The following is a 26,506-nucleotide window of genomic DNA, read 5'->3' as shown; positions in this document are numbered from 1 at the left end:
TAGGTGTGCCTGCTTGAGCAGGAAGGTTGGACTAGATGATCTGTAGAGATCCCTTCCAACCTTAAATATTCTGTGAATCTGTGAATCAAGGTACTTCAACCTTTCATGAGAACTATTCCAATGCTAATCTGCAAARCAAATATTAAGAGATACCCTATGGGGTTCACACCAATAATCCAGTTACATTTTCACACTATCATTTTAGATTTTTCAGATGCCCCAACCCCTCACCCTATCCCTATTTGCTACCATTAGAGCTTGATTTTCACACATAAAAGCAGCCTGTACKGGCTGATCAGGCTGTAGGAAAGTCACTTCCCTGACTCGTAAACTCAGTCACATATCACAGATATCAATTCCTCTTCCACTGGCTGTTATTTAAAAGTATTTCTTCCTTCAAAAGGATGAAGAAATGTTTTTTGCCTTCAGAGTTGAGAATTATGTCTTGCATTTTCKCCTGGCAGCCAAGGTGCCAGACTGTCCTTTTCCAGGGACACCGCTGTCCTGTCCAGCATGGGTCTGCAGTGGAAAAGGCTGGTTGCTTGTGGCTGTTGTTGCCCCCCTCAAATCTTCAAGGTTTACATTTTCCCGAGCATATGCTAATTTATAAATTAATAGAAACAATATAGATCAGAGAAGATTGCTCTATTCTCCTTCTCCATTTAAAGTTCTCTTCTTATTACTTTAAATAATGATTTGCTGAAGACATCAAAACCAAGGATGACAGAATAAGAAAGCTTCAACTTGTTTTTGTCAATTTACAAAGATAGTTTAAATCTGCATTTTAATAAGCATTTCTAATTCTTCTAGCTTCTTCAGCCTAATTCTTCCTGACAACACAGCAGCTAGTCTCCAAGATTATATTTATTCCTTATCTAGTTGAAGATGTCAGGGAATGGTATATCAGACAATGGGAGTTCTTGCTAAATTTAGATACTTTGGGACACACGTTCTTCAAGAGCAAGACATACGAAGGCTTAATTCTTCCCTTCTGCTAGCTCTGGAAACCCGGTTTCGGATTTTTGGTTCCTTCTCTGCAGAGGGAAGAGTCACACTTAGATAAGGGTGGGTAGAAGCAAACCCAATGCAGATGGTAGGTAATACATTTAACTATCCTTTCCATAACTTGCTGGTTTATGTTCTCCCCTGCAGCAGAAAAGGGTCTGTGTTTGTCCCCACTTACCTCCTTTAATTAAAGTTTAATATAGTTGACAGCACTTGAGAGTAGTTGTAGCTGAGACGCTTATRGTATGTCTTGGGTACAGGCAAATCTCTTACAAGAAACAAGCTTGGGAATTACAGTAATAGCTGCAGCAGATTTTCCTTTTTTGTGTAAACGGAAAAAGGTATATTAACATTATACATTCCAGATTATTCAGTTTGCTGCCTCATTCCCACACTCCATGACCACCATGTGAGCCTTCAAACTTCTATGTGCATTGTCAAAGATCAAACATTTTCTGCCTAAATGTTAAAAAAGTTAAAGCATGATCAAAAATCATTCCARAATGAATCTTAAGCAACTGGAGGGGCAGGGGAAGGAAACTGCTGTTGGCAATGTTTTTAAAAAAAACTTTTTAAAAATACGCAACATTAACAAAAACAAAGCTGTGATCTGATTCACCTTCTAGTTCTAACAAGCCTTTTATGTTTTTAACTTTTTGCAAGACACATTTTAAAATATGCAACATTAACAAAAACAAAGCTGTGATCTGATTCACTTTCCTGTGCTCACAAGTCTTTGAATCTATTTTTTTTCTTGGGTCAGAAAAATTTATTTTATCAACAAAGCAGAAACATGCAAAGTGCTACGTTTGCAGAGATGGGCATGATTATTATAGAAGAGCAGTCATACTCCTTCTTCAAAATATTCTTGCAAAGCTGAAATGAAACAAGCTGGATGCATTTCCTTATCTCCACCTTTTTGGTATCTGGAATATGAGCCAAAAAAAAAAAAAAAAAAAAAAAAAAAAAATCACAGCAGCTGCGATCCAGCTAAAATATTCAAAATAACCAAGAAGGAAAGTACATGATCAATTGTATAATCGACAAACTGCAACATGATTTGGTGCTCTCAAGATGATCTACCTGAGGGAATACAGTCTGCTTTCTGAAGATGAACGCTTTGTCACTTTTCCTGGTTACTTCTGAGGAGTTCCTTACTATTGCGCAAACAGTGGGCTTCCTTTATTGCTGACTGTCACAACACTCAGGACACAGAGAACTATATAAATGCCATACCTTAACACCCAAGGATACCTATCTGTATTCTTAGGCCCTGGACTGCAGCTTTGGAGGCACCACTGGAGACATATATAAGGACAAAGATATATGAAAGCTTATCAGTTTCTAGTAATTATTTTTGAAACTCTAGGCTACAAAAGCATCTGGAATGGCTCTGCGGGTGGCCATCTYATCAGAGAATAATTATTCCTTGTCCCCCAACAGCTTTGGTGAGAGATATTTGAGCTTAATTGCAAACTGAAAAGGAAAGCAGCATGCTCTGCACTTCGGCAGCACTTAGCACTGCGGGTATCATAAGAAACAGAAAGTCATCAAAAGCTGATATAGGGCAGCACTACTCTTTCCTCTCCCACTAACCTCCTGCTCCTGAAAGCCTCAAGTAGGTTCAAACAGACCAAAACAAAAGCAAAGCAAGTCTGCTCTTCCAAATATGACACCCAACAACACAAGGCAAACAGTCCTTGAAACAGYCCCCAAACGGGGATTAACAACAAGGGTATTTGATCTTTCAATCTTTCCTAACAGATTCTGTCGTTATCTCCCTTCCCCCCACCTTTTGATCCCTTACTTGTCGAGTTTAAAAATTGTTTCATGGTTTCAAACTAGTTTTGATAGCCAAAATCCAGCCCCTTCCTCTGGCATCCATTACAGTCATTGCCTTTATGTACACAGTGAGAGGGGTGATTTATGAAGGCTCCTGGAAAAAAAAAAAACGTTATTTTGGAGATATTGTACATGTTGTTGATTATCATGAACAATTTCCAAGGAGGAGGTGTGGAGAAGGAAAAAAAAAAAAAAAGGGAGAAAAAAGCTGTCCATCTTTGTGATTTTCAGCTCTTTCAAAAAGCACAAAAGAATAGAAAAGCACCCTGGTGTGTGGTTAAGATAACTACAAAGGATCTATTCTTACCAGGTTTCTTCAGTAAGATGCAGAGTGCTTTGATTGCATTTCTTAGCCTTGTTAATCTGACAGATATTGAAAGATAATTTGGAACAGCCAAAAGAACTAACTCATACACGCTATATCCAGATGTTTTATTAGATTCTTAACAGCTATCAAAGCTTTCTTTAAATACTAGGAGATTGCATTTTATGCAGCTAACAGTGCACGTATACAGAAGAGAGGGAAGGAAGACAAAGAGGCCCATTTAGAAAAGTTTAAAAAGTAGTATTTATGCCCTCCAACATGGGCAAAGAGAAACTCCTCCCACCCCTTTGCTTCTGCCTAATCATGTTTGAAAACTAATAGCATCAATATTCCTAATTAGCAGCTAGGCCCTCGCAGGCAGGTCACATCAGCACTGGCTGCTCCCTGACAATGCCCAGGTCCCAAAGACAAGAGACACTTGAATGAAGAATACTCACAGTTTGCTGACAGCAAAGAACCACGTGCACCTGGCAAACAAGAGACATTCAGAGAAATCAGGAGCAGAGGCAGAGAACAAGCAGGGGCAGCAGTTTGAATTGTGTGTTTGGGAAATGAGATGCTGTGCAGCTCAGAACTTGGCCACTGACTCTTGTTGCCACAGTTGGGACTCTGACCAGTTCCTGATAAAGAAGCTTCGTGTCCTGGCTCTTCTGCTTTGCTGTCATCATCGGATAAGCTAAGGTAGGTATTCATCCCCTTATAAGACAAGTGGACAATCATAAAATAGACCACTTCCATCCCAGATGGATGACAACCTTCAGGGCGACAAAGAGTGTTGGTAGGAAATCTTCCGTAGTAGAAAAACAAGACAACTTGCAATGCATACAAAAATGTGACGAGTATCAAGCACAAACAAACCCACCTTGCCAGAGGTCACAGCTGAAGATCTGTTGCTGAAGTGGTGCAGTTCCCTCCTAAGTACACCAGGGCAATCAAACAGTTCCCAATAAAAGTGGACACCACCACRGAGAAAAGGATCCCCTGGGAACGTTGGATGAGGCTATATTTGCTTGTGGCTGTGTGCAATAGGGTAAAACCTCGGGAAGATACCAGGATGTAACGTATTGCAACATCAGGTTCAGACGACTCGCTAGCATAAAGAAAAGTACCGGACCAAAGGGTTCTAGTTTTGCCTACCGTAATCTGAACTGAAAAGGGCATTTGCRCTAAGAGTTTGTACTCTGGCTAGTAGTGCCCAAAGACATATCTGATGGCAACTAAGGTCAAACAGAGCCTCAGCATCACTCCCAACATAAAGGCAGCCACGTGAACACAGTCGCTAGGATCTCCATACCCCAACACCTACATTGAAAGTTATACATAAATTAAATTTCCCTTTAATTCTCAGAGGCGTTCTCCATGTTACACAGACTATAATCATGCAGTTTTAAATAAAAGATTTTTCCTCCACTGCTTTTGGAATCCAACTATGGCAACACAAGTCTCGTTCCCACACTGGGAATTCCTGTCCCATCCTTTCCCTTCTCATGAAGGTTCAGTAAGAAGAAACCGTGTCTGTAGAAACTGTGTCTGTCCTCAACACCCATCTATCAGCAGCTGTAAAGAGCAATGCAACCTTTCCTCCCATGGCTGAGTTCCCACCAGTGGGAATACAAGATCCACAAGAGCTTTTGATAACAATATGAAGCATAACACAGAAACCGAGACCTTCGTGAGCTCATGAGACAGCAGATCTGGTGTTATCTGAAGTTGTTCAGAAAAGTTTCAATTATTTACATAAAAGTAAAGATGACAGATGTGCTTGTAAAGATAGCATCTGAAAAAATGAACTATTAGAAAAACATACTCTTTAAAAGACCTTTATTTTGGTTGCAGTTACAATTCTGAAGTCCATTTATGCTTACAGTTAAATTGTTCCCAAATAAAAATTCATAGCTCACCACAGACAGTGCATTCTCTATCAACCTAGTGTACAAGAACTTTATAAAATACAGATTAAGTGCCTTTTTGCCTGTACACTCTTCAGATTAGTGCACTGACATTAATTAAAAAGGCAAATAGATTAATTGGCAAAAGAAGTGTTCAGTTACATTTCTAATATATTAGTAAAAAAATGGCACAAAAAGGAAAAAGGTCATTTTAAAGTCTATAAGCATTATCAAACTTCTTAAGCAGTTTAAATCAGTTCAACCAATTATGAATTTATTTTCATATACCCTGTTGAACTTGGAATTTACCTCATAATCTTCTTTTTCCCAGGTGTATAGAAACACCTTACATACAACTTCAGACCTGCTCACAGAATCTGAAACAAGGTCGTTTCAGAACAGTGACATCCAAGTGTAGTTAGGAAGTCGGGAATTTCTATTCTTCCCAGTAAATCAGACAATTCACAGACTAGAAAGTATTTTCATCTAGCCAATCTCCTTGATGCATGCGTCATATGTGAAGGTATCAGGTGTGTACACATATTAAACACATTATTTCTCCAAWGCAAGAACTAAAAGAGGAAATCCACGCTCACAAGTTACACCACCCAGCCCTACCTACCTTTGCAGGAGGCTTCCAGGCATAGTGACACTTAACGCCACGTAAAGAGACAGATGAAGCGTCTGAGAAGTTTTAGGTGAACTGAAGGCCTACTCGGAAAGCTTCAGTTTCAAAAGAGAGAAATCACACCAACTTCAGCAACCTACATTTTATTTGTGAGCCACCCATAACAAACGGGCAGGGGGGTGGGCCAGAAGGAAACAAGATAGAAAGACATTACTAGCTTAAAAATGAAGTCCAAGATATGAATTTGTTGCCCCAAGCAACAATTCAGGAGTTTGTTTTGGCAGCAATATTTAGCAACACCCCCAAAGACAACTGCCCCATTTTCAAAACAAGTTATCAGCATTTTTGATTAGCCCCCTAAATATAAAACTCTCTCATGGTTTAAACAGAGCAGTTTATGATGTTGACTGATTTTACTGATAAGAAGCACTCACATCCAAGAAGGCAGGCAGTTATACCAACTGGAGCACTGAGAATGCTACTTCTCAGGTCAAAACAAAGTCTCATTAAAAAAAAGCAAATGTGATGAAGTACAGAACCATTATTTTACTCAGCTCCACAATGAGAAAATAGTGACTGTAGAAATTTCCTCTCATAATTTAAATACCAATCACAATGCTTTCTCCGGAGACTTATCTTGTGAGCAGCCATATGATAACTCCAATAATCAACGCTCCAATAGCAAGTATAAAAATGAGGATGCACATTTTCTTTCGTGACTTTTGCTGCCAAAAGAGGGGGAAAAAAAAAAAGTTGTTTGAAAGTAGTACCATAGTATCAGAAGAATAGTCAAATGCATTTTAAAAGCTGTCCTTACAAACAACAATAAGTCATACAAAGTTGTTTGAGAGCACAGTAATTAATTCATGAATTAAATTTAAGGCTATAAAACTCAACAAAACAATTTAATGAGTACTTTTTAGCATACATAGTAAACTCAGGAAAGAGAATGCAGAAGCCTTGACAATGAATAAAAGTAATTAGAATCCTTTTGGGGGGAGGAGGAGAAAAAAATACGTAGAAGCATGTGGTAATTTTTTTTTTTTCCATTTACCAAAAGTAAATGGACAGAGGTAAATGGACATGCAGTTTGTAAGGCAGAGGAAGCAGGAATGGTCTTCTGGAAAAAAATCATTTAAAGACTATTAATATACACACAGAAGGGGACAAAGGATTGTCATGCTAGACTTCTGGAAGACTGACTCTGCATTCATTAATAGGGTAATTAAAAAAAAAAAAAGGCAGACCTGAATAGATACTTAATAACACTGATGCCATTACAATTCTGTACAAGTCATGAGCATATCCAGAACTTCTAGATCTATTGCTTCAGATACTAGAACAACTAAGATGAGGAGCAGGTTGTCTTTTTTTTTTTTTTTTTTTCCAATCTGTGGCAGCAGGAAAGGGAATAATCTTTTATTCCTTTTGGAGTGAAGGCCCTTTACCAGTGAGTTCCACAGGTTTTTGCTGATATCAAAGGGATTCTAACCCTCAAATCTTGGGATTTTAGCCCMCAGCTACAGAAGCAAAGCCAGGCTTTGCTCTACTTGGCAGATGTCCTTCTGGTTATTTCTTCTTCAGGACAGATGGCCTGTTTGTTTGTTTTTCCTGCAGAACCACATCTGTCTCTATTCTTCCAAGGAACAGACTGTTCTCCATCCCGCTGCCACCCAGACTACTAGGCTTCTCCTTTCAGCTTTCTCCTAGTTTTGGTAAGCTTCACTGTCACTTCTCCCACTATCAGCTCTTCCTTTGGATGTTCCATCGTTTTACTTGCTACAAGTCTTTACAGAGCCCCTTTCATGTTTTATATGCTACCAGACACTCTTCTTTTAGATCTTATACTCTTTAGCTCCTTTTTCATCCTGAAGAGCACCTCTTACCAACATCATGCTAAAGTAAAACACTAAGCCTGCCCAGGACTGGACTAAAGACATTGAGTTGCTTTTTTCTCCTACGACTGTCATTCCTACGAGCACTAAAGCAACAGCAGTTGCTTTGCRCCAAGTGCAAGGGAATGAGAGAAGAGCCTGACTTTGCCCCTCGAGCTCTCTAAACATACCCCACGTGGCAAACTGCTGGTGCAGACCCATCCAAGCACACATCTGTATCCTTTTCTGCCCAAGATAAAAAGATTTTTGTGCTATTCTATTTTAAATTTCTATCAAAAAAATAATATGTTGCACGGAAAATTCTTGCTATTCTTTTTTATGAAACTTGTCAGTAACAAAAGAGGAACTATCGTTCATATTTCATAATGGGTTGTGCCAATTAATACCATCTGGAAAGCAATTTCAGGATGCCTCCACCCCTTATTCCCAAGCTCTTCCGAGATGAGCAGGCAATCCTTCCATCCTCCTGGCATCAATTGACTGGCCTGGCTACTCACAGAACACATAAGAAGATTTAAAAATCTGAAAACTAACTTCCACTAAAGAAGGAGGATTTATTACTAATAAGATTATTTCTAATCAGTCAGTGTCAGGAAAAAAAAAGCCATTAAAAGGTCTTAAAAAGGCTTTTCTAACARTTTGAAGATTAAAATATGTTCTAGGATCAGTGTAGTAATCGACAGAAGCAGAACTTACATAACTTTAAGAAGATTTTGCTTATATATACACAACAAGAAATGACGCTACTTAGCAACACCTTCGGAAAGCTTCCGAGCCTACATTCTCTAGTCCTCCAATATGATCTTTAGAGGCTCTTTCTCCACATAGAGTCATTTTTTTCCTTCTTCAATTGTTGAGAAGGGCTTTTTTGTTTGTTTGTTTTTTTAACTAAGGGTAAAACTCCTAGTGCTGTGAAACACTATGCTGGAAAACGCTATGCAGAATCTGAACTGCAAAGAAAAGTGAGAGACAGGGCTACTGAAAAAGGACAGTTACAAAGAGCCAGCAGTTGGCATTGACATTACCTGGTAGTTAGCTGCTCTTGCCAGCTGCTGGTTTGCCTGTTGRACATGCACATCTGCATTTTCCACATTGGCTTCTATGCTGTCTTTATTATAAAAAGAAAGATTTCATATTTTCATTAGTTATAGCCCAAGCAAAGGGTTGGAATGCTGAAATTCACTTGAGAACATCTGTAGTAGTCGCCCCTCCAAATCCTTCCTTCCCTCTCCTCCCTCCACCCCACTAAGTTCACCATTTTTATCAAGTACATCATATTGTATGTTATGGTAGTTTGTCCTTTCTCATACTCAAGATTTTGCACAGGCTTCAGTTAACTGATTGAACCAAAGACTAAGTATCTGACTTTATATGTCTGTAAGAGCTCCCCCGTTTCTAGAAGGAGGACTGAGCCTCAGAAACAGACTGATGTAGAAACTCTCTCTCAAGAAGCTTCCTTGTCCTCTGACTTGCTACCTACTACCTCTGCTCAGAGAAAATGCTCCAAGCCAAGAACTCAGGGGAAACAGACACCTGAAAAGCTCCAAGAGCCTGGAATACAGCTTGCTGTTTAATCCAGAGGCACAGATGTTTTTCCTGGAAAAATCTTATGAGATCTTGAACATATTATGTTCAAGTGCACTGGACAACTGCGTGGCTTAGCAGCAGACTCAGAAAACATATTTTGGGATCATACTTAATGAAAGAATAAGCTTGTCTGTTTGGAGGGTAGAAAAGGATTCTGATCTGGCTCTGCATACATATACCATTAGTCGAAATAGCAAAATTCCCTAAATCATTTTTGTTTGTTTTCTCCTTTTTCTTTTCTCCTCATAAAAGTGATATTTCTCAACTTAAGTTTTTACTTTTTTAATGCCTTCTACCATGTGTAAGATGGGAAGAAAACAAAATGTACCACCCATTCACACACTGCATTTTTCAGAGATCCTTTGTAAGTGAAATGGGAACTTCAGACTGTGTCATTCCTTTGTTCTACCCCTTCACCCAATGTGTTCTTCCTTTAAACTCTACAAAAATACTATTTAACAACTAATCAAAAACTATTTTTAAATATATTTTATACACATTAGAAACTACTTTAAGCTACATTTTAAACTCACTCATTCTATCCTCCTCACTCTATCCCTACTGAACAGAGCCAGTTTGCCCATTAATAGGTTGCATCTGACTTGCTTTTGCACTGACCTTCTTGTTACAGCAAAATTTCCAACAAAAGTTTCACATTGCTGCTTTCCACAGAGGTAAGGTTTTATTATTTGGAAATAATTTAGAACAAATAAATACCAAGTAAGACATAGCTCATGGGTCAAGGTGAAAGAGTGATTTTCTTTCCTTCCCTATATTACAGCATTTCTGTGATGCTTTAACAACTTGACAGAGAAYAACTAAGTTGAACTTACCTATCACATCACCTTGTTCATGAATCATCATTCCTAAATCTTTGAAAATTTCATTGATATCCATAATATCTGCCTGTAAGGAAAAGAACCATCACATAAATTGGCATAACCTTTTACAGAACATGCATCCGTGATTCTTCATCATAAGGAAAAATAATCTTAATATTTGGAAATTTTTGTACTTTTTGTACTTAGCGTTGTACTTTTGTACTTAACTTGTATAAACGTTAACTTTTATGAAGTTAAGTTTATCATAATCAAACAGACTGAAGATGAATATGTGCACAAAATAAACTTTGTATCATAACACAAAACAGTATCTCTCATATTGGTGAGCATCTCTCATATTGCATTCATACACTTAGTTTAGCTGAAYTCATTTTAAATTTAGCTAGCACAAAACTACTTCTGAAATACCCTTATTTCAGCTTAGGGTCAGACTCATGCCAATTTAGCTTAAAAGCTATCACTTGGCACTAAGTGAATAAAAGCATACGCAGAAAGTGTTTTGTATTAGTTTTAGTACATCTCTCAAATTAAATACACACGCTTTATAACGAGCACAGTTTACAGAGATGATCACTGTAACATGGAGCGAGGCTATTGCACTGATATTATATTACACCATTACCATCTGGCTCTGATGAAGTGACAGATGTCAGGGTTACCATTGAGCATATGATCTCTTTCTTAACTGAGGACTGATATCTGCTTCGTTTGCTGTMTGATAGAGCATGGGTGGCAGGGAGAGGTTAGCACCCAACTCATACATAGAGCAGAACAGATTTTGCTGTTCTGCAGGAGGATTTCCCTCCTCTGCAGAGGATTTCCCGCTAATTTTTTCCCAAGATTTTTCTTGTTGGTGATAGCGATATAAATTCCAGATTTGTGAAAGTATTTTTTTGAGCCAAAGTGTCTTTATAAGAGGATTTCACCATACTGAAGACAATTATTTGTGTACTTTAAGTCTTTAGGCTAAATGATTTTAAATTTTTGATAAGATTTTAATTACAAAAGCTTAAATGAAACAGGGAATCTTCATTTCCAGAGGAAGTGTATAAAAAACAAAAACCTCCTTACAAAAGAAATGTCAAACTAAATTTGGAAATATGTGGTAGGGAAGGTGTGATTTGCTTAATTTATAATTACCCTTTAAAAAAGTTACATAACATGATAAGTGTCTGAGAAATCATGAGATGTATTTTTCCTTGTAAACACATCAGTGATTTCAAATTCCTTAACTGAGTYAGTGAAATTAAATGTAGTAGCAAAACACAGCTTTCCTACATGAAATATGCCTAGAAATCTCATGCATCAGGCATTGGCAATGTTTRTAGATTAAGCAATAAGAAAATCAACAAAATACAAAAAGCTCCCTTAGGATTATAGGGAATTTCTGCAACTAACGCCTACACCAGTAAGATCAGTTCTTCCTTGGAAAGATCAGAAGCATAAGTTTGGATCTGTTCTAAAGCCCTGGGCACCAATCACACAAACCTCAAGCTGCCTAATGGAAGATTCTCTCTCCTCGATGAGGCGCAGGTCATCTTCTGTAATCTCCTCATCTTGCACTTGTGCTTGAGGTTGACTGTTGAACAATAAGACACCACAACTGAGCAATCACAACAAGAAATAACTCAGGAGAAAAAGCATAAGATAACAAACTCTGTTATCAGCTAAAAAAAAATGCACATTTTTACCTTTGTGTGTCCAGTTATCAGAGAAGCTATCAGAGATTTTGATATAGAAAACTGCTGCTTCATAACAGTGTTCCATACAACCCTCAAGTAGCTACTTGGAAACTCCTTGTATGAACATACAAAGTTATTCCGAATTATAAACTGCAAGAATTAAACTCATCTGAGACAAAAGTAAGATATCAATGACAATGGAATCTGAGGCTGAGATGCAGCTCTTGGGCACTCTGAAGGAACAGGAGATCAAGCAAAGATSCTTTCATCACAGCTTAATAGTTTTACTCTATCTATAGGTTGGACTGTGTTTACCTACTTAAGTGTCACAAAGCCCACATATGGGTTAGGGGCAGCTTAAAGAGATGAGTCACAGTGGAGTATGGAAAGGAGGAGAACATGTGAACAGCTGTTGCTTCTTCCCACTGATGCTACCAAGAAGCCTCCTCCTCACACCTGCCCCATAGAAGGGAGCTCAACTGAACAACCTGTCCCTATTCCCTTCAGGAAAAGGTAACTGGCCAGGAAAAGCAGCGGCTGGTTTCCCTTAAGGCCATTTGCTGTGCTGAGTTAAACTCGAACCTATTAACAGGTGCAGCTTACCTGTCCCAAGAGACAAGTGTTCCTTCTTTGTAGCTGTCTTCAGGAACACCACCCTGCGGGATTCGTGTTTGGGGAAGGAGAAAAAGAAAAGAAGAAAGGAGAGGGGAGAAAAAAAAAAAAAAAGAGGAGTTTTATGGCCCTGAAAGAAGCACTGTCAGCATTCCTATAATGAGTCAATATTGCAAAGTTAAAATTAAGTAAACTGAAACATGATTTAACATGTTCTCAGCCTAATTTTGTTTTATGCATGCAAAAAGCCAAAGTACAAGCAAAAATATTCAGCTTAGTAACTGCTTGTTAGAATTTATATGTACAGCAACATGTATTTGCACAGTGTAAAAAAAAAAAAAAAAAAAAAAAAAGATATGCTAGCAAGGAAAAGCTCAGCATTTCAAACTCCTCGGCACTTCTCCACTTCAATAACATATAGAGAACTGTCGAATGAATCTTCTCTGTAGGATGTTTGTTGTTTTGTAATGCCCCGGAAAAGTATTTCTAGATGCACTAAAAACTCCTTTTGCAAGATTAAGGTACAGAGTTCCTGATTTTGTGCAAAAACAAAACAAAACAAATGGAAAAATTGTTTTCAGGGGGCTGCATTACATTTTAATTAAGCCTTCACCACGAAATGGTTCACCTATGCACAGAAGTACGTAAAGAAAACTACTACAGTTATAATCAGATTGTACAAGCTCTGCAGTATTTGGAGGCAGATGCGAGCTCCTTTCAGCAGCATCAAGGAAAAAGAGTTTGACAGCAAATATTAGCAATGGCACTGGAAACAGTATACAAACAACACACTTTCTGATACTTACAGATACCCTGGAGCTGGCTCTGACTCTGGCTACAAAGTCTTTTTCTTTCTCAGCAGCTTGCCTTTGGAGTCTTTGGAAATTTGTTAATGCTGTAGTGAACTCTCCCACAAGCCGATCTTTCTGTATTTTTCTTTGACGCTATAGGATAAAAAAGTTTTACTGAGTTAAAGAAGCTCAGRATATTCAAGGTTTTGCCATCTTCAGGCTGCTGAGTGCTGACTAAATTATACACTCCTTTTAAATAGTAGTAAGGGAAAACAGTCCGCACAACCATTTGAAAGTGCAGGGACAAACCTTCTTTCCTTCAAGGATCACATAGTTCTGCTACAATTTAGGAGACTTAATGAGAAAATTAATGTATTAAGTTTCATTAAATTGATGAAAATGAGCAATGAGCAGGAACAGGTCAAACAATGCTCTATAAGCTGATACATGGGAAGCCTCTACTTTCTTCACTAGCTATTTCTTATTAAATGAATTCATCACTTAAGTGTGAAATATTTTGATGCAGTGAATTCTAAAGTATTTAAAACAAACTAACGGAGAGGTGGAGAAATATATTCCACATGTCTTTTTAAATACATGTTGGAAAGATAAATTAATGCTTACATAAACTGCACTTAGCAGTAGGCTCACACTCCCTCTCAAGCATTAAGAACTGTTACAGAAATACCTGTAGGGGAAAAACAATCCACAAACTTTATTTTTTGAGAAAGTTCTAGGGAAGGCAGGAGGAATATGGGGCACTCGGGAGTGACTCCATTTATTTCCCATGTGTATACATTGCAACAAACCTTCCTTCCAAATCTGTGAAAGCCTATACTTTGTAATTTGTCAGTCTGATATTTTTGCTTTTCCTTGAGAGGTATCCTTGATGAAATCTGTTATATCAAATCCAAAAGTGAAACATCTCACAATCAGCTTTTCAACTCCAGGATCAAGAGACAGAGAAACCATAAAATACATTTTGATTGAGCTGGAGATTACACGCCAAGGCTAGGCTTAAACAACAACACAAGTCTACTATTTGACAGACTGAGCACGTGTGGTACATGGACTGCCTTTTGAATTCTGTATTTCAGGATAATTTGTTTTCCTAAAGACTCTTTGGTAAGAAGCTACAGACCAGACAAGTTGTTTGAGGGGCAAAAACCTGCCTCCACATCTGGTATGCTGTTACTGTTCCCTTATTTAAACTACAGATTGTGCTGGGATAAGAAACCACAGAATGGCAGCCAGGACTGCACTAATGACAACAGGCACTTTGCTTGTTACTTCCCACTCAGATTTCACCACAGAAAGAGGCAGCCCAATGACTGTACAAGTCATTATAGCAGGAACTTCTCTCTGCTAGCCCTCCAAGAAGGGAATAAGAATGGGATAAAACTTTGTGCCTACACTGATCTGAGTTATGCAGAACAGACTTAGTGGGCAAATTACTTGGATGGTGTGTGAGGGGGGCTGGCCCCCAGCCAGGCAGGCGGGTTCAGCCCCCAGCTCCAGCCCCTGGAAGCAGTCGGAGCGTCCGCTGAGTCAGGGAGGCTTGGCAGCACTGGGGCAGGTTACAGGGAACCAACTACCTGCACGCCAAGGCACAAGGCACTGCCTTAATTCCTGCCGTTTGAGTCAGACTGCTGCTTTTCTCATATATAGAAACAACTTTGGAACAAGTCTCTGCTGCAACAAAACGCACTTGTGCTATAACAGGCTGCCATTAAGAAAACGCAGCTCTGAGAAAGCCTGGTGAGGAGCACAAAAACAGGCACACGAAACTGAGCTCACTCAGATACTACATGAGTCAACACGACAGTCAAATTAGCCGTGGTCTTTGGTGGTTTTATACCTGTTCAGTTGTAGCGGGCAAAGATCCAAACTCTTTAATATATTTGTCAGTCTCTTTGGCCAGTTGATTCGTATACTGCTGCTTCTGTTGCCTAAAATCAAATGCAAAGTTGTATTAGAGACTGCTGGGCTATTTTGTTTAAGTTTCACTAACATRTGTAAAAGCAGGAGCATCAAATGTTTCACTAAGGAGCACAACCCCATCTTCATTCCATCCTTCACCATAAAGGCTGCACAACAGCCGATCGCTCCACGTGCTAGGGGGACCAACACCAGAGACTGCAAGTTCCTAATGGAACAGCACAAGTAATCCCAGGCTTCCATTCACCCTCTTTTAAAGAGATTTTTGTATTATTTAACAGTAAGTTTCTAGTTATTCTGAATATCTAAACATACTTTTCCCTTGCTTTCTTGAGGCTATCAATCTCAAAATTTGAGGAATGCCTGCTTATTTTTGATAAAACACAGTTCAGAATAACTGTAGAAAAAGACCAAGTTTTTCTGTGAGGAAGAAAATACTCTGCCCATGAAAAAAAATAATTCATGATAACTACTGGCAAGCTTATGCAAAGAGATAGATAATTTGCAATTATGAAGTAACTGAAAACTTAATGAATTATTAGTTGTTTACCAATGAAGGTAACAGTTATTTTAAACTGTTAAAATTTAAAAAATTATTTTAAAAACATCCTTGCCTTTAAAAACACTGCCATTCCTGGTTCTTCCCATTTCTTCCATTATCACACATTCCTTAACTTCATACATTTTTTTTTTCCCCCGGGATAACTCAAACTGTTCCCTTCCTTCCTCACTCTCCTYTCCAACGTGCATAAGCAGGTTTTATCTGGAAAGTTATTAGCARTCAAAATCAGCCCTGAAAATAATCAAATAACTCTTCCAGATGCATATTAGTGTAAAAGGAAGGGCCAAATGTTCCGACAAAGGAAAGAGAGACAGAGGAAAACCAAGGAAATTCACCCCACGTATTATCTTCCTGAAGAGAGCGCAATGCGTCCCACTAGTTCCCAGCTCTTTTAGGTGTAAATTGAAGCCTAAATCCCGCCTAGCCAGGGCACAAACTGCGTGTGCCAATTTTCGCCCATTCACAGCCCCTGGTGGGACATCCGCCGTGCCCACACCTCCCCCTGCCATTTGGGGGCTACCCCCCAGCCACAGCCACACTAAAAACTGTCAGCTTTCTCATCCACAGAGTCAGCACGACACGTATACTTGCCATGAACGTACAGTGTGGAGATTGAAGAGCTAAAGCAGTTTGATTAAAAATAACTAAATAAATAGCACAGGTCCAACAGACTGTGCTGCGGAGTGGAGAGCAGCTGACTGTCTTGGCTAGTGACATGCTATAGAGGTGCCTTTCTGTCATCTGACCTATAGCACTAGCCATTCAACCTTCCTTTTCACAGAATCACAGAATATTCAAGGTTGGAAGGGACCTCTAGAGATCATCTAGTCCAACCTTCCTGCTCMAGCAGGGACACCCAGAGCACAGGGCGGCATCCAGGCGGGTTTTGAAGACCTCCAGAGAAGGAGACTCCACAGCCTCCCTGGGCAGCCTGTGCCAGGGCTCTGTCACCCTCACAGTGAGGAAGTTCCTCCTCACCTGGAGATGGAACTGCCGGTGTTGCAGCTTGCACCCATTGCCCCTTGTCCTGTCACTGGCCACYGCTGGGATACATACACACAATGATACATAGCTAGAGACAGCGGGAGTGCGATGCTGCAGAGAGCTTCAGTTTAAAGCCAGACGCCACTGAATTATGCCCCAAAAGCTCTATGAGCTTTGGCAGCTTTAATTTTGCAATGCCTGACTTTGCAAACTTAATATTCTCTCTCAATACAGCGTGTTTATACATGTTAGCTTATTAATAACACAAAAATTAATAGCACGTGTGTATAGAATTTTCTCTTGGGATAAGTGCCTTGAGTTTTAACACTGTAAACCCTAGTATTTCCCCCTCCTTCACTACTATCTTTTTAAAGTGCATGAGTATATTAACTCAAATTCAGGCCTAGTCAACAAKAAACTAATAAAATACATTTTTCACCATTTCATTTTTCAAGCATTTATGGCATATGTTCACACTATAATGTTGCCTCTTACATAGCTTTCCTCATTACAAAGACATTCCCCTTTCTCCTTCAGTATCACATCTCACGGACCCCCCAAAACTTTACCCTGGGAAACTTGATAAATACAGATTTGAAGATTGGACTGGGTGGGAGTGGGGGGTTATTTCGCTTTGGTTTTATTTCTTCATTTGTTTTTAATTGTGGCCTTGGCTTCTGATCCTGACACTCTCCCCTTGCTGACATACAACATATATTCTTCAGAAATACTGATCACACTGCAGGCACAAAGACTACCCAGGGTTAATTTTCAAAAAGACACCTCAACATTTAATGTTCAAGTGTTTCTTTATACTTGCCTTTCTCAACAAGATCAAGTACTCTGCTTAAGAGCAACAAAAGGCCTATCACCTACCAGGAGGTTGTTTACAATGCAATCAAATTAAAGGTTTTCSTGTGAAGTACTCACAGCTGCTGTCTCAGCTCAGGCGTGTCTTGTGGTGTCCCAAGCTGATGGAGAATTCTTTGTATTTCGGCAGCTGTTTGCAAAGAGGAAGAGAAATTTTACTGCGGCACAGACCTTTTTCTCTTAGTTTTATGCATTTTTGCTAGAGAATTCTAGAGCCATTCAAGCATAACCTACTGCAAAGACTCCATTAAAATGTCTGTTAAAAAGTCCAATTAAAAAGCCCCAAAACAGTCTAAGAACAGTTTTTACCAAACCAAAAACAAAGCCCAGGACTTCCTAAAAGTGCATGAACGCATTCAAGTTTCCAGGCAGAAATGGGCAATTTAAAGACTAAGAGAGAATGTTACTCTGATATGTATAAAGCCCACCTTTTAATAATTATGCATATTTATGAGCTGCACAAATTTTAATCCAGTTTAAACATTCTTAAACACAACGTTCTGAAGAGACATTTCAGAAAGTGCATTAATGAAGAGAGCAAAGTATATAAGAACAAAAATCCTAGTATCTAAACTTAAAGTTTGAGACATTTGTTCTAAATACCTAGATATATTTTTTACTGTAAGATACATGTAAATCTCACCAGTATTTTGTATTTTATGAAATAAACAAGTTTCAAACTGCAAAAAGTGGCAGTTCACCTGAGCCCTACTTTCAGCTTAGTATATTTACTGTCACATGGGAAAGCAAGGGGACAAACAGGCAGATGTTGCAGGACACAGAGTTCACCACACAGCAAAACTGACATTCACGGTGTGCTCACGGTGTCTTAAGCCTCTCGTGTCTTCCATCAGGGATGGATAACATGCAAAATAGCTTATTTTTGCTCAACCCCATCAGGAGCAGACCCATCTCCCCTGCCTTTCTGGGGCTCTCTCCAGGCAGACTGGAGCACCACCCAGGCAGCATCATCCCTGGCACTGTGGTAGCCACCCGGAGCCTCTTTACTAGCACACAATAAATAACACATTTTTTTTTCCTTCCCTCTTTCCACAAATACATTCAAATTTGTAATAAAAGACATCCTGCAGTAATGTTGAAAACCAGGAAAAAACAATTTTTTCATACATCACAGAACAGATTTAAGAGAATTTACTTCAGTAAGAATAAGAAACTTATCTGTAACTTTGGTTAAGCACTTGGAAAAAAAATGGAATTCCTCAGGCCATGCTCTAATGTTTGTTTCATAAGAACCCTCCAGCGTATTTAGTTATAGTGGATTTTATAGACTGCTTTAGGTTACACTGCAGTGCTGACTACTGCTACAACCAATTCCCTCCATATGCAGCCAAGATAACGAAGCTACTAAAAAAAAAAAGTCAAAATACTTCAATTACCATGAAGTCAAAATATCAAATACGCATGCAATCAAAATCAATTATTTCAAGATGAAAGACTCRGGAGAATTAAGAGGGCCTAAGTTGCTACAAAAATTACTTAGGAGAACATCAGGGCAAGCTGAATTTCACACCTCTTGCGTTTGAATTAAGCTGAAAAGCAGATGTAGACACACCAAGCAGAAATCCTTGAATCCCTCCAACAGTCTCCGCCTGCCGACCAGTTTCGGGCAGGCCGGGGCTTTGGAGGCGGCTGTGCCCAGGACCCGGGCGAGGGGCTGAGCTCTGGGGCACGCGCTCCTCGTCGCCCTTGCTGCGAAATAACCCCCCGTGGTGACCGTGCCTCCCTCTGCCCACACTAATGCATGGTTTTAAAGCAAAGGCGGGAAAAAAGCATCTTAACAGTTGCCTATGTTGTCTTTTGAATTCAGCAAGTCTCGATTCATTGACTTTAACACCTACAGAACTCAAAGCAAACCATTCTGAGGCTTCATCTGTGCAGAGACACCCTCCCAAGGCGTTTAAAGAGCCCAGGTGCTCAGTAATTCCTCCCCAAASGCAAAATGCCTCTGTATGTATTCTGCAGGAGGAAAAAAAAAGCTTCAAGCGCTCCCTTAACAGCTATTTCACAGATAGAAACATTACCAGTGTCTTACTGCCCCCTAGAGATACTTAACTGCAAGTGAAAGAGTGGAAATGCAAGGTTTGGGTTGTAAATAAAAACTATTTTTGAAAAATACTCTGAAACAACACCTGTACTTAAAGCATTTTCATTTCAAACTAAATATGTATCCTATTTCCAAAACAGAGCAACACAAGTAGGTAACAGAAAGGAAATGAAAAGCCAGCAGAGCATAACTGGTCAGCTACACAGCTCTAGGAGGCAGAGGGAAGTTCACCCCGGTTCAAGTCTCGTGACTCAGAACTCAAAAGGAAGTAAAACACGTTTTACCAAGAACTTTGTGAATAAGCATCAATATAGGAAAGTGCTAAAAGGCTTAGAAACCTCAGGGGAAAAAAAATCAAGGACTGAATGGACAGAATTTTTTCTGTCTCCCTTTAATTCAGCATTTCCCACTTGAGCTTTTCCTATTAAGGACAGTATTTACAAAAAGAAGCATTTCTCCTTTCATTTGTTAACTCATAAGAGAGATGCTGCCCTGAAAAAAAAAAAAAAAAAAAAAAAAAAAAAAAAAAAAAAAAAAAAAAAAAAAAAAAAAAAAAAAAAAAGAGAGAGAGTGGTAAAACTAGATAACTAGATCTTGGCAGACAGTTGATCCCCTGCCATGGGAAAGGCAAAAGCCTGGTATTTTGTACAGTAAGTGGCCGGCACAATGCAGGAGCTAAGGAAGCTCTGCTCCTGAACCCGCTCACAGGACATTTGCGAGCCAGGGCAGTTCATCCTTCGTGCTCTTGTAGAGCTCAAGAAGCCTCTGTGGGCTTCCTCCATGACCCACTGCCCTGCTTGGGACATAAGTGGGTTTGGGATCTTGGGGCTGCAGCACGCAGAACTCCTGGAAAGCTCGGGTCACTTTCACAGGGATGTGGCCACAAAGCCTCCAGCTTCTCTGTGGGCCATGGTATCAATAACGCTGCTGCCTCCCTACCCTGGTGTGAACAGACTCTCCCTCCCGGGTCCCGAGTGCAGGGTGGTGCACGAAGGTGTCTGGCTGCTATCTGGCTGCCTTTCCACTTATCAGGAAGGCTCAAGGGTCCCAGAGAGATAGGACAGGCACAGGCAGAAATCTCCAAGTGGAGATTTATGGCTCCATGCCATAAATACCCTGGCAACAGTCAGAGACCAAAGGTCTGCGCAGAGTTTTGCCTGGTTTCTAAGGCTATCTCACTCCTCACGGTCTTCTTCGCACCACTTCCTCATTCTTCTCGCTTCCCGTGACTCGGGGCGGAGACAAGGAGAGCTGGGGTGGATAAGTAAAASTGCTCCTCAAAGGCCTCTCTATCCTTCCAGACATTCCCAAGTCTATACGAGAGCCAGTGTGGAACCTGTGGATGATTTGAATCCATTTCCCTGCAAAGCCCCGGAGCCAGGGCACGCRGGCCTGGCTGCTGGGCCTCTCCTGGGAGCTGCACAAGTGCAGGCACTACGGGAGCACAGGCAGCCTCCACAGGCACATCCCAACTCGTCTCCGGCCTGCCCTGCAGGTCAAGCCACACGCTGGCACACAGGAAGGGGGACGAGCGGCCGGGAGGAGACCTGGAGCTTCCCAAGAGGGAAAGGCCCCTGCCCAACTCCGGCAGYGCGGCATGCAGGGCACAAGGTGCCACGCTGTGGAAACACCTTTTCCTCCCAAGCAACTGGTCTCTCAGGTGCAAAAGAGCAGCACTTCACTCTTTTCCACCTGGAAGCAAGTCCTGCATCAGGAAGAAGCAAAAGCATATTAGTAACCAGATATTTCATTTCTCTTCACAGCAGGCCTGTTCTACACCTCATAACACATAAGGATCAGCTGAGGAAAACCACTCAGCTCCTGTCTCGGGCCAGTCACATGCTCAGGGGCAGGTTGGGCACGGTTAATGATGAGCCACAGGGACAACTGCCACAAAACCTGCATTCTTGCTGAGGAAGTTAGTTAGGAGTCAGCTCAGGTTTATTTTTACTAGGCCAAACAGTCATTCTGTTTATCAACAGTGGAAGCTTCACCCTCTAGTTAGAGGGAACACAACAGGGCCCAGGGAAAAAAAAAAAAAAAAAAAACCACCATTATTACAGCCTCATAGAAAAGGTTTCATTTTCTCTACAGAAGTTATAGGTGCAGAGAGACCTTAAGAATGAAAATAGTACATTTTCTAAAAGGTAGGAATATTGGGGAAACTTGTTCCTGCCAGATCTGTAATGTATACTATTTATTCCGTAGATTAAAAAATAAAATTTCACATATTGTATCACCCACTGTTCTTGTTTAACAGCTGCCTTTTAGTTGTCTGTRGAAGAGGAAAGTTGTATCTCCTTTCTCATCTTCCTTTGTTTTTGAGCTGTTTCTGCAAAASCTGTCACATCACCTCAGCCAAAGCAGTGTGGATGTAGCTGGTTGTGGGGCTTCGTGAACTTAAAAATATTTAAGAGTACACAGGAAGTTTCACACTTAAAAAATTCCCAATAAAATAAAGCCCAAAATATAAMCACTCCCTACCATTAAGAGTAACAAACAAAGCTCTCCCTAATGAAGAATTACTAATTGTGCAGGCTGTGACACCCAAGGAGTGGCATAAGAAAAATACCTGAACACYTGAGTCAAATCCTAGTTTCTGAGAGACAAAGAACCAAGAGGAGGGAACAGAAGAAGGGATTCAGAGACATCCACCTTGCCTGGCAGGACTCAGGGATAAACAAGCATCGTATTCACTCCTAGCATGAGACAAGGGAAACTGAGGCTGTCCTTAGTTTGGGCCAATATGTCCGGTTACAAACAAGGCTTTCCTTGGCTACTTTTAAGACTTCAGGTAACCAATCTTCCCATCTCAATCTCCCTTCTGCTTCAAGTCTGACAACAAACCCTTTAAATCCTCAACTGGCTGTGACCATCTTAAACTCCCTGCAGTTTTATAGCTGGAAAGCRAGGTGCAAAGGCCTCAATGTATAGCATAGAACAGGAAGGTTTTCCAGCCAGGAACCTCACTGCCTGCTTGACTGCATTATGGCTGCGCAGCAGCGGTTTCCTGCAGTCCCAGCAAGATCATTGCACAATTTCATGGAATTGCTGCGTGGTGCTTCCACARGAAACGCAGCGCCCATTGGGTGTGCATGGAAAAAGTCTCCAGCAGCRCCCAACGCCTTGCTGCAGAACCAGAGGAGCAGGCAGGGCAGGTAGCGAAGGTGACAGCTGTGGCAGCTCAGCAACGTGGGGACCTGCCAYGGGAAGCGAGAGCTGCTCCCACGGGCAACGTGCAGCCTGCCCTGGATGTGAACTGCAGTGGGGAGGGCATCCCTGCCATGCCGCTAACCAGCCTCCCAGTTAAAAAGAAACTCATAGGATTTGGGTCGCTGCCCAAGGTCCTTAGATCTAAATCCAGCAGGCCTGAAAAACGGAGAGGTAAAGCTGTCGATTTGCAGTCGTTTCTCTGGCTCTCGAGTTTAAGGAGGCCAAATAGAAGCCGCAAGGTCTTCTCTGGCGGTGCCTTCCCACGCGGGGCTCAGGCTCAGCTGCTGCCTCCTACACGGAGCGGGCAGCGAGTGCAGCATCTGCTCCTCACCTCTCAGACAGGCTCTGCCAGAGCACGTGGTTGGGTAACACCAAGAAATCACATGCCCCTCTCCAGCAGAACAAGCAGGTCAGCAAAGTTATGTTAAGATTAAGTTATGTGGAGTCTAATAAACATCAAGAGACCCTTCAAAACAGGTTACTGCAATAGACAGAATGATTTATACAAGATGTACCTGCTCAGATGTTTTAGCTTTTGCCTGTAGGTGACAGACTTCCCCCYCACCTCCCCCCGTCCCACCTTATATCAATCCCTTTTCAAAGCTGTTATCTATAGCAAACTAAAGTAATTGCAATAAATTAATAGACCAGAGTAGGAGCATAAGAACCYATTTAAAGCTATCAGTACAGTTCACACTCATTAAAAAAATTAAAAAAATTAAATCAGTCACAACTCTGCTGTGTTGCATACTTTGTTAGCCTTGCAACAACCCCTTGTTAGCAAGGGGACAGCCCAGCAAAAAGGAATAAAGGAAAGGAATATAAAGATAGGGATGAAGTTTGTCCTCAGAGCTCTAGGGACAAAAGACTGGGAAGAGTGAGAAAGCATGTTGTACTCTCTTGTACTCTCTTCTAGTAGATTTTATTGGAGTTCTAGCATTCTAAGCAGAATCAAGCTCCCAGATGACCAGGATATTTATAAGAGGGTCTGGAATTCACAATTTGCCTTCAGTTTTTCAAATCAGCTGCAATCACTTCATGCAAGCATAGTACCATCTGCAATGGTCTTACAATGAAACTAAAAGGAGGCTTGGAGGTAATACCTTTCCTTCGAAGGTAGGCACTGAGCATAGCTACGGCACACTGCTTAGGTGCACAATAACAGACCATGTGGTCACTTAGCTCCTCTCAGCTGAGCTGTAATAAGKCACTAAATCAGGTCATCATCACTTTACACTCCATGCCCATACCCTGAATTGTCCTCGGAAGCTCCTCAGAAGCACAGAGTTTCAATACTTCTCTAACGAATACAGMTAACAGACTGCCAAGTTACGTGTAYGACACAARATCAGGCGGCAAAGCCACTGCTGCACAAGCAGCATAAAGCTGAGTGACCTAAGAGAAGAAAGTTTGTTTTTATGGGGTCAGGTCATTAAGGTAGGAAGCCTATGCAGACACCAACCTGGAGGCAAAGACAYATGAAGGCATCACACTTTGGGGTTCCCAGGTAAAGGGCTGTCTGTCAACCAAGGAGGTTGGAAAATCATTTAAACAGTGACCTGGTTTTGCTGTGAGCTGTTGTAGAGGAGCCACTGCTTGCACATCAGCCTTATAGGAGATTTGATAAAGGGCTCTCTGGATAACCAAGCCACCAGGCCTTGTCCTCCCTTCTGCCCACAAGGAGCAATACCCAATGCAATTGGGGAGATATTTTAAGCCCCTAAGAGAGGCTTTAGGATTTATTCTTCAGAGACAGAAAGGAACAGGAGGGCCCAGACAGGACACTGACAATGTTGCTTCCCCTTCCTCCTATCAATGTAAGCTGTTATGCAAAAGTTACCTTGTTAATGCACCCATTGCTACTTCARCAAAAGCAATAGTGSCTCAAACAAAATTCCACRTCTTCTCTTCTCACCTCGCTATTTGCAGGTTCTACAGTTAAATTTAAACAGTTTCTGAAGAAAATGCTTAAAGTTTTCAGAAATAGTTTCTTTATGATCTGTGAGGTTTCACATCTTCATTTATTGCAGACGACAGACGTGTAGAATGATCTGAAACACACATGAACTCCTCTTATCCCCTGCGTTCAGCTTACAAGCTGGATACAGCAAATTCAASTTTAGTTCCTCAGCACTGGGTTAAYATCTACAGCGTTAGYGAAATATGGAGGACTACAGTAAATGCTTTAACTACCTAAGCAACCAGCCTACTAGAGGTTTCACTAATGCACTAAAACATGAAATTTCTTCCTAGATCCAAGAAGCATCCAGCCTAGATGTCCAAAAACAAGGTCCAAAAGCAAGGTCCAAAAAGATGTGTATGTTCCCACTAAGCTAACTGGAACTTAGCTGTATCTAGTTGGAAAAGTCTGGGAAAAAAAAAAAAAAAACACTGTAGAATCACACACATAGAACGGTGTGTGTTTGAGGACCACAGAATGGTTGAGGTTGGAAGGGACCTCTAGAGATCATCCAGTTCAACCCCCCTGCTCCAGCAGGGACACCCAGAGCACAAGGCGGCATCCAGGCGGGTTTGGAAGACCTCCAGAGAAGGAGACTCCACACCCTCCCCGGGCAGCCTGTCCAAAAACTCTTCCTCACAWGCAGATGGAACTTCCTGTGTTTTAGAAGTCTCAAAACAATTTTTAAATGCTACTTTTTAAAGTCTGCTTGCTTTAAAATTGCACCTGTACAGAACCGCACTTTACATATAGACAAAATAGAATTTTGGTTTCATACAGGCTTTGATTTCAACACCTCAGTGATTTCATTTCCCTTTCACTAGCCMATCTATATCCTTTTTAGCTAAAGAAGAATCACGTGAATCTGTTAGTAAAAAACACAGTGGCAGAAAGAGTTTCTCATGAATATTTCAGCTGGTAAAAGGCATATATCAGAAGCTGGATATTTTTCCAGGCTTAATGTGTTCATGATTTTCCACAGTTATATAAAGCAAAAGGAAAAGTCATATGATGGCTATGATTCAATTTCCATTTTAACAACATCTCATTGAAAATACTGGCTTGCAGAGCACTTAGGATACAACAGACAAACAAAGTCACAGGAGAGGCATCACATGCTAGATAAATTACAGAAGCCGCCTCTGATGCCTGAAGTCGACCGTCTGGGAATGCACGATGTGAACGGATGCTTGTGGTACCTTCAACAGAAAATGAACAGAGAGCAGAAAGCAATAGAGTTCTTGTGAGAAAGAGCTCCTCAAAGCCAGACACACTTCCACTTTACCTCTGTGCTACGCTGGGCTGCGTGCATYGAATCTGAATATCTTGTTTAATCACCTTGCAATGCACAGCATGTAGCCTTCTCCAGCCAACCCGATTTTCAGCGTGCAAGGAGAAGTCAAACACCATATCAGTGACCTTGCCAGTCCCGAGCAAGGGGATATTATGATGTTCTTACTGACATTGCAGTTGCCATCGCACAAAATTCTGCTGCAGCCACGGGGTGGGAAGAAGGGAGAGGAGAATACAATGCAAACGCCTCCCGAGAGCTAGCGTGGGTTTTGCAACTATTTGATTCCAGTTTATAAAAGAGAAATTCCCTGAAACACATCAAACACTGGCTGTGCTTTATCAACAYGAGGCTTTGTTCTGCGTTCCCAAGTGAAATGCAGCGTATAAGCGCATAGGCAGTCCTGCTCCTACACCATCAGCTCTCAAACCCAGGCTTGAGATGCCAGTGGATTCATAATAGTTATCTATGTCCCTTGTATTACTCATGTTCTTCTCTTCTTTGGGGTTTGTAAAAATAATCTAG

The 26,506-nt window shown here is 40.8% G+C and overlaps 1 protein-coding gene across 1 annotated transcript in view; it reads right to left on the bottom strand.

Annotated features, from left to right (window-relative positions):
- Positions 1 to 5,027: 5,027 nt before the first annotated feature.
- STX7 (syntaxin 7) overlaps positions 5,028 to 26,506 on the bottom strand; it is a 24,532-nt gene continuing 3,053 nt past the window's right edge. The window contains exons 2-9 of the mRNA XM_026048217.1: positions 17,513 to 17,582; positions 14,957 to 15,047; positions 13,114 to 13,251; positions 12,299 to 12,351; positions 11,502 to 11,592; positions 10,005 to 10,077; positions 8,610 to 8,692; positions 5,028 to 6,414 (exon numbers count right to left, since the gene is read on the bottom strand). Coding sequence (XP_025904002.1) covers positions 6,322 to 6,414; positions 8,610 to 8,692; positions 10,005 to 10,077; positions 11,502 to 11,592; positions 12,299 to 12,351; positions 13,114 to 13,251; positions 14,957 to 15,047; positions 17,513 to 17,582 — 692 coding nt within the window. The 3' untranslated portion in view covers positions 5,028 to 6,321. The remainder of the gene's footprint in view (positions 6,415 to 8,609; positions 8,693 to 10,004; positions 10,078 to 11,501; positions 11,593 to 12,298; positions 12,352 to 13,113; positions 13,252 to 14,956; positions 15,048 to 17,512; positions 17,583 to 26,506) is intronic.

This window comes from Nothoprocta perdicaria, unplaced genomic scaffold (assembly GCF_003342845.1).
Source record: "Nothoprocta perdicaria isolate Ctin4 unplaced genomic scaffold, notPer1 scaffold_52, whole genome shotgun sequence".
Classification (NCBI taxonomy): domain Eukaryota; kingdom Metazoa; phylum Chordata; class Aves; order Tinamiformes; family Tinamidae; genus Nothoprocta; species Nothoprocta perdicaria.
This window is presented reverse-complemented; position numbering and strand designations above follow the sequence as displayed.